Source organism: Octopus sinensis, linkage group LG24, assembly GCF_006345805.1.
Source record: "Octopus sinensis linkage group LG24, ASM634580v1, whole genome shotgun sequence".
Lineage (NCBI taxonomy): Eukaryota > Metazoa > Mollusca > Cephalopoda > Octopoda > Octopodidae > Octopus > Octopus sinensis.
The window spans coordinates 4,952,338-4,967,211 of record NC_043020.1 but is presented as its reverse complement, the minus strand read 5'-3'; the positions used below and the strand labels follow the sequence as shown (position 1 = coordinate 4,967,211).

At 39.6% G+C, this 14,874-nt stretch overlaps 1 protein-coding gene across 1 annotated transcript; it reads left to right on the top strand.

The window, feature by feature from the left end:
* The first annotated feature begins 476 nt into the window (after positions 1-476).
* LOC115224053 lies at positions 477-14,210 on the top strand. The gene is made up of 3 exons (XM_029794853.2): positions 477-1,065; positions 11,045-11,091; positions 13,844-14,210. The coding sequence occupies exons 1-3, from the start codon at positions 531-533 to the stop codon at positions 14,141-14,143; spliced, it is 882 nt and encodes a 293-aa protein (XP_029650713.2). The 5' UTR covers positions 477-530; the 3' UTR covers positions 14,144-14,210.
* The last annotated feature ends 664 nt before the right edge of the window (positions 14,211-14,874 follow it).

The window sequence follows — 14,874 nt, the reverse complement described above, 5'->3', positions numbered from 1 at the left end:
ACCAAAACCTTGTGAGTGGTTTTGGTAGACGGAAACTGAAAGAAGCTTGTCGTGTATTATGTATATATATGTGTGAGTATGTTTGTGTGTCAGTGTTTGTCCCCCCCACATCGTTTGACAACCGATGCTGGTGTGTTTGCGTCCCCGTAACTTAGCGGTTCAGCAAAAGAGACTGATAGAATAAGTACTAGGCTTACAAAGTATAAGTCCTGGGGGTTGATTTGCTCGACTAAAGGTGGTGCTCCAGCATGGCCACAGTCAAATGACTGAAACAAGTAAAAGAGTAAAGAAACAAACAAGTGGGGGAAGGGAGTGGGGCTAAAAAAAATCATAAATTTTCAAATTTTTTTTATAGTATGTGTTTTTATGTATGCGTTGAATTATGTATCCTCACCACTGGGCCAATCTTCTATTCATTCCCCACCCTTTTCACAATATTTATTTATTTGTTTTGGTTATCTTTCAGATACCCAGAATCTACAACCTTTTGAGAAATTCTGTCATTGCTGGTAGTGATAGAATAGAAAGAAATGGGATCTAAGAGAAAGAAGAATCTCTCGCGATCGCAGAGAAACAAGAAAAATTATGTACGTAAATGTAGATCAAAGAAAAATGTAACAAGCATTCCTGAGCAAGGGAACTTTTCAACAGGCATCCATAATGCTTTGCCGAGTACATCAGGCACTTTACAGGTCACCGAGGAACTTCACAATGCGAGCAATTCACAGCTGAGGCCATACGTTGATGACTCATCAGATGAGGATATAGAGATAATGAGTCCAGAACACAAGAGGCGCCTGAATGACTGTTTGGTGAAATTGGTGGAAAATATGATTCCTGATGAAGTGCTCAATATTTTATTGGCAAAGAAAGTATTAACAATCTCTGAGATGGACACAGTTAAAAGTAAGGGAATCCGTATGGCTATGAATGAAATGCTCATTTCTTTGGTGACCTGCAAGCCAGATAAAGCATTTAGTGTACTTGTAGAGGCCCTGAAGAGATCTGAGCAAAAGAATTTGGCCAAGTTACTGACATCTACCGAGTATCGAAAACGGAAACCAGGTAATTTCTTCACATACAAATACAGACACACTCTTTCTTTCATAAACACTCCACAACACTTCCCCTTACAAACATACACTCTGTCTTTTTTACACATGCACACGCACACACACACACACACACACACTGAGGCATACATAGCTCCAGCTCCTTGCATTTCACACTACTATTGAAAATCAGTTAATTGTGAAACCGGTTAAGTAAATGCAACTAAATCTTGTTAAAGATACCAAGTTCATTTTCAATCTTTATCCTCTTTATACCTCCACATGTGTAAAGAAAACCCTTATGTACACACATACACCCACATGAAACATATATATATATATCATCATCATCATCATCATCATTTAGCGCCCGCTTTCCATGCTGGCATGGACGGTGCAACTGGGGTCTGGGAAGCCAGAAGGCTGCACCAGGCTTAGTCTGATCTGGCAATGTTTCTACGGCTGGATGCCCTTCCTAACGCCAACCACTCCATGAGTGTAGTGAGTGCTTTTTACAAAAGAATAAGTCCCGGGGTCGAGTTGCTCGATTAAAGGCGGTGCTCCAGCATGGCCGCAGTCAAATGACTGAAACAAGTAAAATAGTAAAAGAGAGAGAGTTTCTGTTACTTAGGATGTTGTTCCAAAAGCGTAACTGCTAGAATAAGAATAGAATGGGCAAAGTTCAGAGAGCTACTACCTCTGCTAGTAACAAAGGGGCCTCTTCCTCAGAGTGAAAGGTAGGTTGTATGACGTCTGTGTATGAACAGCTATGCTACATAGCAGTGAAACACGGGCTGTGACTACTGAGACTTGAGAGAAATGAAGCCAGTATGCTCTGCTGGATTGGTAATGTCAATGTGCATATATGACAGAGTGTAGGTGATTTGTGAGAAAAACTGGATATACAAGGCATCAGATGTAGTGTGCAAGAGAGAAGACTGTGCTGGTACAATCATGTAATGCATATGAATGAAGGGTTGCATCAAGTGATACCAGTCTCTAATTGTGGAATAAAGTGGTTAGAAAGTAATCTTAAGGCATTGGGCCTAATAGAGGAGATCCCAGAGGTTTGCTGTGCTTGAGGTGACAAATCAAGCTATGTAAAATCATGGTTGTCCTTGCATACAAGCACGTCCCCTAGATCACTCTTCAGTTGAGTATCCCTAATCTTGAGGGCTTGCAAGTGCTAGTGTCATGTAAAAAGCACCTATACCTATTTCTTTACTACTCACAAGGGGCTAGACACAGAGGTTACAAACAAGGACAGACAAACAGATTAAGTCGATTACATCAACCCCAGTGCGTAACTGGTACTTAATTTATCGACCCCGAAAGGATGAAAGGCAAAGTCGACCTCGGCGGAATTTGAACTCAGAACGTAACAGCAGACGAAATACGGCTACGCATTTCACCTAGTGAGCTAACATTTCTGCCAGCTCGCCGCCTTAAAAAGCACCTATACCAGTGCCACATAAAAGCAGCCAGAACTCTTTGTAAAGTGGTTGGCTTCAGGAAGGGCATCAAGTCATAGAAACCTTGCCTAAACACACAGGGAGCCTGGTCAGTTCTTCAGTTGGTTATCTCCTGTCAAACCAGCCAACCCATGCAGTATGAAAAACAGACATATGATGATGATGATGATTATGTGATTAAGAATCTCGCTTTGAAACTGAATGGCATTGGGTTCAGTTCTAGTGCACAGCACCATGGGCAATTGCCCTCTACTATAGCCCCAAGCTGACCAATGCCATGTGAGGGAATTTGGTAGAATGAAATTGCGAGCAAGCCACTCACTCACACACACACATTCACATGAGTGTGTGTTTGCATTTGTCCCCTTACTACCACTAGACAATCTACTGTTGGTTTGTTTACATCCCCTTAACTTAGTTATTAAACAGAAGAAGGGAAAATAAGTTTTGGTTTAAGTTTCTTTAGCTAAGGTGGTGCCCCAGAATGACTGCAGTCCAACGACTGAAAGTGAAATATAAAAAATGATATACATCATCATCATCATCATCATCATCACCATTTAGCGTCCGCTTTCCATGCTGGCATGAGTTGGACAGGTCAACTGGGGTCTGGGAAGCCAGAAGGCTGCACCAGGCCCAGTCTGATCTGGCAATGTTTCTACGGCTGGATGCCCTTCCTAACGCCAACCACTCCATGAGTGCAGTGGGTGCTTTTTACATTTAATGTCCGTTTTCTATGCTAGCATGGGTTGGAATATATATATATATATAAATGGCTATTTCTTGCACCAGCTTCACATAGAAGCCTCAGCCCATCTAAAGTGCCTTGGATTGCAGGACGGCCTGCACTGCTTACCTTGGATCGTAGGGCGACCTGCTGTGCTTGAGGAGACCTATTGGGTCAAGTACATCAACAACAAAAAATGAAATGGAAATTGTAATTGTGATACCTGTGCCGGTGGCACGTTAAAAGCACCATCCGAACATGGCCAATGCCAGAGCCGCCTTGACTGGCTTCCGTGCCAGTGGCATGTAAAATGCACCAACTGATCATGGCCGTTGCCAGCCTCCCCTGGCACCTGTGCCGGTGGCACGTAAAATGCACCCACTCCACTCACGGAGTGGTTGGTGTTAGGAAGGGCATCCAGCTGTAGAAACACTGCCAGATCAGACTGGAGCCTGGTCCAGCCTCCTGGCTTCCCAGACCCCGGTTGAACCATCGAAACTATACTAGCATGGAAAACGGACGGTAAACGATGATGATGATGATGATATATATAGGAGAATTTGTTTTTGAAAATGCACATGGTTAAATGTTCACAGAATTCGATGACAGAGTTAGATAATATCAAAAATGATCTTCAAAGAGTATTAAAAATGTGGATTACTGAAAGTTTGGTCATAACGAGTTATTATAGAATATGTGGACGAGAGAAAGAAGAAGAGAAGGGAGTAAAAAAAAAAAGGTTTGTTTTTACAGTTTCTATCATACATGGCATTCTGCTTTTTGGAATTAGTTTATATACATGTTTTTCCACGAATGGACCTAATTTTTGAATCATTATAATTCTTATGACATCTTATTCTTCCTGGGGGTCAAGTTTGGCATTCTACCTGGTTGACTTTGTTGAAGGGAATGGCGATCAATCTTTCCGGTTGGTTCATTCTCTTAAAGGGTCAGTTTGTTTTTTTTACTGAGCATCTGGTTCTGATCAGAGGTAAAATTTCATTGGTCTAGAGATAGGTGACATCAACAATTGACGTTTGAGAAGGTGTATGGTGTTATTGTTATCACTACCAGATATATATATATATATTTCGATGGGTGAATAAATTATCCTATGTTTACTGTCAACATGGAAAATTCGATGAACCGATACCAGGGTAGCAAATTCACATCAGAAACATGGTTGAAGCGACCTATCCAAAGGTAGAAACTCTGGGTTCATGTGCAGAAATTTGTGTGTTATATATGAATAAATAAATAAATGGAGTTGAACGAAGATGTTAATAAAATTCTTTTACTTTCGACATATGTTTCGAAGACAACATGGTTTTATTCCAAAGGAATAAACGGTGTAAGATGCAATCTTCTCATCAGGAAAGAAAGGGAGCCTCTCTGTCTTCGAAACATATGTTGAAAGTAAAGGAATTTTATTAACATCTTCGTTCAACTCCATTTATTTATTTATTCATATATATATATATTTCTTTACTACCCACAAGGGGCTAAACACAGAGGGGACAAACAAGGACAGACAAAGGGATTAAGTCGATTTACATCGAGACCCAGTACGCCACAGGTACTTTATTTATCGACCCCGAAAGGATGAAAGGCATCGTCGACCTCGGCGGAATATGAACTCAGAACGTAACGACAGACGAAATACCGCTAAGCGTTTCGCCCGGCGTGCTAACGTTTCTGCCAGCTTGCCGCCATACATATATATATATAATGAATAAGTGGGGATAGATTCTCCAGGCTGGTATCATTTGAGCGCTCGATTATAATCCGGGTTGTGGCTAACACTGTATTTCATTCAATGGGTATATACTGGGTTTGCTTCGCAAGATTATCAATATTTTACCATGTGTATATCTAAGACAATTACAATGAATATGGAGATTTGTACATCTGCATATTCTTTTATTTCCATAGTCAATTGTACAACATATTTGCTTTAAACTTATCCAACACATTTCTGGTGCATAGACATCGAGCAATTGCATTTGCATCTAGTTACTTTCAACTGATTATTAGTCTGCAACTTTAACCCTTTTGATACCAACCCGGCTGAACCCACCTCTGGCTCTGAGTACAAATGTCTTGTTTTCATAAGTTTTGAATTAAAATCTTCCACCAAACCTTAGTCACAATTTATGTTCCTAACACTAGCTTAATAATAACTAAGTTATTTTACTAAATTCTTTGTCACATTTAAAATCAATCGAAAGAAACACAGAGCATCTCAACAGAAATATGGTAACAAAAGGGTTAATCTTTTTCACTCTGTGGAATCTCCACAGGTCCCATTAATATTGATGTTGAAGATATGAAAGGTGAAGATGACTTCAACAGCAATAAAATCATTCTTCCTTTCTTAAATAGCTTCTCTTAACCCTTTCGTTACCAACCCGGCTGAATCTGGCTCTGTAGTACAAATGTCTTGTTTTCAAAAGTTCTGAATTAAAATCTTCCACCAAACCTTAGTCACAATTTATGTTCCTAACACGAGCTGAATGATAATTAAGTTATTTTACTAAATTATTTATTATATTTAAAGTAATTAAAAGAAGCACATCATCTCAAAATAAATAGGGTTAAGCAAGGTCCATCCACAGATATGGTTCAAAATGAACTAAGTGTATGTAGGCTTAGCTAGCATTATTTTCTTAGGTTACTATAGTTTTTGCGTGCAAAGAATGTGAGTGAGGGATTTGGAATCCTGAATTGCTATAAAAACTGCTATGGGGTTGACCTTATCCTGACCCTAGGTTTGAAATTCAAATTGAGACTACTAGATCTTTTAATTCAAAGTATATTATTTAAAAAGCCTGAGCCTTAATTGGATTATGAATTAGTGATCTTCAGATATTGTGTACAATTATCGGTTACTAAACCAGACATAATTAAATATTGAGGTACACCGGATATCCTTTCTCCCACCACCATTAACTGTGTCTATTCTCCCAGACCCTCCTCCTCACTGTGCTGTTCTCTACATATTACCTGCACTCTCTCTTTCTCTATCTCTCTACTGAGACAAACACAACTTTATAATGCGCACGTATGTGCCATCAAATTGTCTCACAAACTCTTCATAAGCTTCAGAAGAGTTGTCTGGCCGTTTGATGCTGCAGAGCCATGACTTCAGTACATTACACATCTCACTTAAGCACTCTTTTCCTTTACTGTCAGAACTGGCTAAGTTCTCAATGTCAACTTGCATGCTTATCTCCCCTGCAAGAAAAATAAACAGGCTGTTTTGGTATTTTTTCTTAGTTTTTTTTTAGTTTTAAAATATTTACTATTAGTTTCCCCACCACAAAATATCAAGAAAATAGACAAAAACAGCACCTGTGCTTTGAAGAACTTACTCTATGTCCTCAAATATGGTGGGTGTGATGGAGACTACATAGGTCAGACTAGTTTGACCTTGAGGGACAGACTGACGGTATACAAGCAACAAATCTGGGACCCCATGACCAGGAAAATTCCCATAAGCAAACACTTAGACCAATGCCCTGCAAACATAAACCCAAAATACCAAATCGTCTCTCTCTATCAATGCACTGGAAACACTTCAACCCAATTCCAATTGAATAAGGAAAGCATATCATTAAAAATATAAACCACAACTAAATATCCTTTAAAAAGAAGAAAAACACTCAATTTCTCCACAGAAAAAAAGCAATCAGATACACAGACATAATTTGAAAACTTTAGTAACAGTTTTCCTCCTATGTTTCAAAACCACAATAACACAATACACTGGAGGTAGGAGCTGGTGTTAGCAGTGTTGTAAGTATAAGCATTATGGTCATCGAATGGTGTAGATTTAAGTTGTGTAGCAAAAATATGGATATTCCAATGTTAGGTTAGGAGGGAGTCAGCTAAAACTGGTTGCGTTTGTCCAGGAAGAGGAGGATTGAGGGTATAATGTAGGGTACCACCAACAGGGAAGGGTTCAGACAGAGAGAGAGGAAACAAGCTGATTCCTTCATACACACAAACACACCCACACACATGAACAAGCACACGTGGACAGTTGAATAGCATTCTCCTTCACTTGATAAGGCCAAGGTAAATTCCTGGGTAGTTGTTGGCATGTTTCTAGACTGAATGAAAATGAAACGAAAGCTAGCCGGGTAAGTAGTTAGGCAGATATCTGCCTACACTTAAATGCATGCACATATATACATACACACGTGTGCCTGTGGGTGTTTGTGCAACCGGTGTTGGTGTGTTTACATCTCTGTAAGCCAGTGGGTCAGCTTAAGGGACTGATAGAATAAGTACCAGGCTTAAAATTAATTCCTGGAGTAAATTCATCTGACTAAAATTCTTCCAGCACGGCCACAGTCTAATGACTAAAACAAGTAAAAGGATGAAAGGAGATATATATATACATATATATATATATATATACATATATATATATATATCAGGAGTGGCTGTGTGGTAAGTAGCTTGCTTACCAACCACATAGTTCCGGGTTCAATCCCACTGCGTGGCACCTTGTGCAAGTGTCTTCTACTATAGCCTCGGGCCGACCAAAGCCTTGTGAGTGGATCTGGTAGACAGAAACTGAAAGAAGCCCATCGCATCTATGTATATATATGTATGTGTGCGTGTATATTTGTGTGTCTGTGTTTGTCCCCCTAGCATTGCTTGACAACCGATGCTGGTGTGTTTACGTCCCCGTCACTTAGCGGTTCGGCAAAAGTGACCGATAGAATAAGTACTGCGCTTACAGAGAATAATTCCCGGGGTCGAGTTGCTCGACTAGAGGCGGTGCTCCAGCATGGCCGCAGTCAAATGACTGAAACAAGTAAAAGAATATATGTAGCGTCATCTTGTAAATAATGCTGTCTTTTCAGTTGCATGAACTAAAAGTTGGCGGGAGACAGGATAACAAAAGCAGGTTGTAATTTTACCATGTACTTATTCTTTGTGCAAGTTTTGAAGAGTTCAGTTATTTTTTCAAAGCTATAATGGAATTGACAAAGGAACATATTCGGCATATTTTGCTTTATGAGTTCAATAAAGGCAAACAATGCAACAGAAAGTGCAAGGAATGTTAATGCAGCATACAGCGATCGGACAAGTGTAATCCAGTGTCAACAGTGGTTCCAGAAATTCTGAGATGGAAACTACAGCCTAGAAAACGAGCCTCACCCTGAAAGATCTGTAGAGGTTGGCGAGGATGTCCTGCAAAACCTGGTGGAACAAAATCCTGTTGTAATTGTTGAAGAACTAGCAGAGAAGCTTGGATTTGGTCATTCAACCATTCATCGACACCTGTGTGCCTTCAAAAAAGTCAGCAAATTCAGTCAATGGGTTCCTCACAAAATTTCCGAGTCTAATCGCGTGCAGAGAGTGAATGTGTGCTCTTCTTTGCTGTCACATCTCATCACTGAACCATTTTTGGACTGAAGAGTGACTGGTGACGAGAAATGGGCTCTCTTCAAAAATGTCAAGCGCCGAAGACAGTGGGTAGGGAAAGGAGAAACACTGGTTAAAGAAGGTCTTCACCCTTGTAAGGTGTTGTTATTTGTTTGGTGGGATGTGAAAGGTTTAATCCACTTTGAACTTTTGAACCAAATGATAACAAGGGAGATCTACTGTGAGCAGCTTGAGTTGCTTAAGTCAGCACTAGAAGAAAAACGACCATCTTTGGTTTGAAGACGAAAGGTGTTCTTCCATCAGGATAATGCTCGGCCATATACAGTGACGATGACATTCTAAAGGCTGGAGCAGTTTGAATGGGAAATGATGCCCCACCCACCATATTTGCTGGACGTCGCCCCATCTGATTATCATTTATTCAGCAGTCTTCAGAATCATTTGGACGGAAAAAATATGAATTCTGTAGATGAGGTCAGAACAGTACTGGAAGAGTATTATTACATATATATATGTTGGTGTCATTAGAATTTTAAGTGTTTGAGAGAATGTGAAATAATTTTATATGGAACTGGATCTCGAAGCATACATATAAACCTATAAATAATACCATATTAATATTGGGTTGGATAGAACAAAATCATTGGCTGCCTCTCAGGCTTGAACCTAAGTTACAGAGATGTAGACACACCAACACAGGTTGTCAAGTGGTGATGGAGGACAAACACTGACACACAGACATACATACATATATGTTGGGCTTCTTTCAGTTTCCATCTACCAAATTTATTCACAAGGCTTTGGTCAGCCTAAGGTGGGGCTTAAGATTTGGTAAAAAGGTTTTTTAAGGGATTATAATACTATCCATGTATAAGTAAGTCCCATATTTTTTTAACCTAATTTTGACAAAAAAAGGGTTTCTTACACACGTTAAAATTAGGTTATATGACATTAGGGTATGATACAGCTTTGCAGCCCCTCATGTCAGACCCTGTCAGACTGTCCAGCCCATGCCAGCATAGAAAACGGGTATGAAATGATGATGGCGATGACATAAGTACCTGACAACCCCAAGGCGGTGTCTCCCTCAAAATTGCTGGCCTTGTGCCAAAATGTGAAACCATTGTCAAGGCAGTGTCTCCTTCAAAATTGCTGGCTTTGTGCCAAAATGTGAAACCATTGCCAAGGCAGTGTCTCCCTCCAAATTGCTGGCCTGGTACCAAAATGTGAAACCATTATTAAAGCTGGTGTACACAAAAAGAAATGACATCTGGTACACACTCAGTGTAAAATGGTTGTTCTCAGGGAGGGCACAGAGGTGTTGAAATCCGGCCAAATCTGACACTGCTGCCCGATGCAGCAGTGTGACTCACCGGCTACTCTCAGACTGTCCTGCAAATGCCAGTATAGGTAATGGATTTTAAATCATGATGATTTGATACACACACACACACACTATGTTTTTGTATGTGTGTGTGTGTTTGTGAGCGAGCATGTGTGTGACATGGCAGTGCAGGTGATTACGTTGATGTTGATGATGATGATGATGGTGTAGCAAGTCATAAAAGGCGGCAATATGAATTAATGTCCATTTGCCCAAACAGACATAGTTGTTGGTAATCCCATTGGTTAAAATTACTGCCTATATACAAATTCTAAACTTTCATCAAAGAAATTTCACAAAATACAGTTCTTAGAATTCGGATATGAGCAGTTATAAAAACCCTGATTTTTGGGAAATTACTCAGTGTTCGTAGGATTTTACTAAACCCCACGACACTCACAATAGTGATAGTTGGATGTACTAAGCTCTACGACACTCTCTCGAGATATTGGCTATTTTTTATGCCATGTCTATGATAAAAATCCAACAAGACTTATTTGAATTGTTGTGAACTCTAGTAGTTAGTACAAAGGATTAGCTAGTGTGAATTTTAAGTCGTAATTCTCTGTGACGAAATTACTTTACTTTCAAATTGTATTAAAAATGCTAAATGTACATAAATAAAATAATGTAGTGATTATTTTCTCTTTCTTCACGTTTTTCAACTTGCTAATGAAATTTGTTTCTGCAATTATGAAACTGTGTATTTTTTATAGCAGTTAAAAGAACACGAATTTATTTATCTTCAACATACATGCACGCATAAAGTGTCCGTTTGCGTTTCAGAGTATATATTTCTCACTATGGTGTTTATGTAGCTGGAGTCAGGATTTATGTATAAGGATAACACTTATAAGTAAGTGACGGGTTTATCAATATGTATCCCTACTTCAAAAGTAAAATATATTTATTATCTATTTCCAAATAGGAAACATATAAAAGTAGTGTTACACAAACAGTAACCGAACGAGGCTATAAAAAGTGTAATGTGTTGTTTGTTTTGTTCCAGCGTTTGAAGGAAACAAAGATGTCACTGAGGATCGGAAGGCCGTACAGGTGAGCGAGTGGACTTTGGTTCTTGAAACATTCCATATTTTATACTGAGATAGTAAACATTACATGTGTGTGTGTGCGTGCATGTATACTTACATACGTAAATGTGTGACTTTTGTAGATACTTGTACACACACACACGCACACTCATATATGTATGTATATATGTACACACACATCTCTCTATATATAAAACTGAGAATGTGTGTCTGTCTGTGTGTTTCCTTAAAACTTGAGAACTACACAACCAATTTCATTCAAATTTTACACATGCCTTACTTAGGGTCCATGTAGTTTCATGGGAAGAAAAAAATGTTCAACTTCTTGCCTAGGGCGAGCCCATAGCAATATCATATCTTCTCCACTATTTCAGTATTATGTGTTAAAAGTGAAACAAAAACATTTCTCTATTTTATATCAGATACTTTCACTTTAACAATAAAAATAATAATAACAATTGAATTATATGTAGTAAGTAATAATTAAAATCAAACTTAAGTATAATATAATCGTAACATAACAAAAGTAAAAATAGCAATTGGTATAAAATTGCATCAATGACTTGAACTTGAATAAGTGGTTTCACATGAATGGGAATAAATTAAAAATAAAATTAGCGTGTTGAAATGGAATAGTCCTACAATTCCAGTTTGTTATATATTTTCAGTATTGTTATCACTAGCGATATCAAGATATAACTTTGTATTTTATGTGTAGATGTACATGTAATATGTACACATATATATACACATATATACATGCACTAGCACTATGACCCGGCAAAGATGGGTCTTTAATGCTAGTATATTTATACATTTGGCATGGTTTCTACAGCTGGATGTCCTTCTGAACGCCAACCACTCTGAGAGTGTAATGGGTGCTTTTACGTGCCATCAGCACAGGTGCCATTTGTGTGGCACCAGCATCTGCCATGACTGCTATTTTACTTGGCTTTGTCAATCTTCTTCAAGCACAGCATAATGCCAAAGGTCTTGGTCATTGCTTCTGTGAGGCCCAACGCTCGAAAGGAACTATTCACATGCCACTGGCATCAACCACTTTGCCTCCGTGAGGCCCAATGCTTGAAAGATGCATTCTACTTGGTACTGGCACAGGTGCCTGTTATGTGATACCAGCATCATCCACAACGATTTCACTTGGCTTGACCGGTCTTCTCAAGCACAGCATATTGACAAAGATCTTGGTCACTAGTCATTGCCTTTGTGAGGCCCAAAGTTTGAAGAGCATGCTTCACCACCTCGTCACGTCTTCCTGGGTCTACCTCTAACACAGGTTCCCTTCACAGTTAGAGATTGGCACTTCTTTACACAGCTGTCCTCATCCATATGCTTCACATGACCATACCAGCACAGTCGTCTCTCTTGTACACCACATCTGATGCCTCTTATGCCCAACTTCTCCCTCAAGACGTTGGATCTTTTCGGTTTGAATAGCAGTTTTTAACATAATTTCTAGGTAACTAAAAAATTTTAAACTTCGTATACTGGTAGAATGTGTTTATAAAACATCTTTTTCTCTTGGCTTTATAGAGAAAATTCTATAGTTCGTAAGATATTTGTTGTTTTTTTTTCTTCAATTTCTGCAATTTCAACCAATCAAATACATCTATTGAGTTAAAAAACATTCTGTGCTGTATGAATATGTCCCTCGTTTAAGAAACAGATTGGGTTTATTTACATTTGTGAAGAAAAAAAGATACCCTTACCCTAACCAACTCTAACTAACCCTAACCCTAAAAGAGATTGAAATGCAATAGATTCTAGGGTCATAATTATGGGTGACAATTTCATATGACACCGCTAGAAAAAACTGCCTGTCAAACTGAAAAGATCCAAGATGTTTACACTCTGTGAAACATGCACACTGACATTGTTCATCCATTGAAGCCTACTGGCTTCATTTCTTTTCAATGCAACACATGTCCTCGGCTGTCAGAGCCCATGTTTCGCTACCATGTAGCATAGCTGTTCACACACAGGCATCATACAATCTGCCTTTCACTCCAAGGGAGAAGCCCTTTGTTACCAGCAGAGGTAGGAACTCTCTGGACTTTGCCCAACCCATTCTTATTCTGACTGCTACGCTCTCGGAGCACCCACCTCTACTACTAACTTGGCCACCTAGCTAACAGAAGCTGTCTGCTACCTCTAGCTTACCCTCCTGCCTTTTGATGGCATCTCTTTTCTGTACATTCTCAATGTATCTTCCACACAAAACGCTATTCTCCCTGTTAACCTTACTCTGATATTGCTGCACCTCTTATGTGGCCATAGCTTACACCAGGTAAATCTTTTCTACAGATCAAGCAGGGCCATCTACCTGAAGGGATTTGTGATTTGTCTGCCTTCTTATTTACTAAGACCTTTCAATTCTAGACCTTGCTTCCATACCTGGAATGTCTTCTCTAGTTCTGATAGTGATTCAGCTACAAGAACATGGTCATCAGCATAGAGGAGCTCCCAGTGGCAGCCTGTCTGAAATTCTTCTGTTATTGCCTGGAGGACTATGATGAATAAGAGGGAGCTGGTAACTGATCCTTGGTGGACCCCTACTTGTACCTTGAATTCATACTAGGGTCATAATTATGGGTGACAATTTCATATGACACTGCTAGAAAAAACTGCCGTTCAAACTGAAAAGATCCCATTTTTTATTTAACACCCTCCCTGCCTCATAAATCCTAAAATTTCAGCTTCTTTTCAAAATTTGTTTTAATCATAGTTTTTAATTACAGGCAGTTGAGAAGTTTGACAAGAAGGAGAGAGAACTACAAATCTATAACATAGAGGGCAACTGGGAATTCCTACGGGACAGCTTGCTGAGTGCCACTGACCAAAGCTGGTGCAAAGTCCTATCCAGACCGAGGGTGATGTGGAGGTGGAATGATGCTGTAGACAAGGCCATTAGAGCAAAGAGACAGGCCTGGAAGTGTGGGGTTAGCAGGGAACTGTATCAGATAGCCCGAAGGAAAGCTAGGAGGCAGGTACATTTATCCAGGGAAGTAGCAGAAAAGAAGTTTGCCAATGTTCTGTGACATGAGGACCAGAGACTTGAAGTGTTTTGGATTGCAAGACAGTGTGTGTGAGAAAATCCTGATGAGTTAGGAGAGAAATGTGTCTGCATGAATGATGGTTCACTTGCATTTAGTGATTCTGCAAAGAAAGAGGCTTGGAAATACCTTTATGAAAGGCTGCTAAATGTGGAGAATGAATGGGACAAGAGGGAGCTGGTAACTGATCCTTGGTGGACCCCTACTTGTACCTTGACCCAACAGAGGAACTAGGTATTCAAATTGACAGTAGCCTAGTAGATAAAGCAATTAAGGATACGAAGACAGAGAAAGCCCCCGGCCCATCAGGAATCACTGCTGAGATACTTAAAATATCTGGTGGAGTAGGATATTAGCTTGGTCACTCATATACTCTTTTACTTGTTTCAGTCATTTGACTGCGGCCATGCTGGAGCACCGCCTTTAGTCGTGCAAATCGACACTGGGACTTATTCCATGTAAGCCCAGTACTTATTCCATCGGTCTCTTTTGCCGAACCGCTAAGTGATGGGGACATAAACACACCAGCATCAGTTGTCAAGCAATGCTAGGGGGACAAACATACACACACAAACACACAAACACACACACATACACACATATACATATATATACATATATACGACAGGCTTCTTTCAGTTTCCGTCTACCAAATCCACTCACAAGGCATTGGTCGGCTCGGGGCTATAGTAGAAGACACTTGCCCAAGATGCCAC

Excerpts from the sequence above, each read along its gene's own strand:
- LOC115224053 (XM_029794853.2), top strand. The coding sequence starts at position 531 with ATGGGATCTAAGAGAAAGAAGAATCTCTCGCGATCGCAGAGAAACAAG. Across the intron at positions 1,066-11,044 it reads GTATCGAAAACGGAAACCAG|CGTTTGAAGGAAACAAAGAT; the intron begins GTAATTTCTTCA and ends GTTTTGTTCCAG. Across the intron at positions 11,092-13,843 it reads AGGATCGGAAGGCCGTACAG|GCAGTTGAGAAGTTTGACAA; the intron begins GTGAGCGAGTGG and ends TTTTAATTACAG.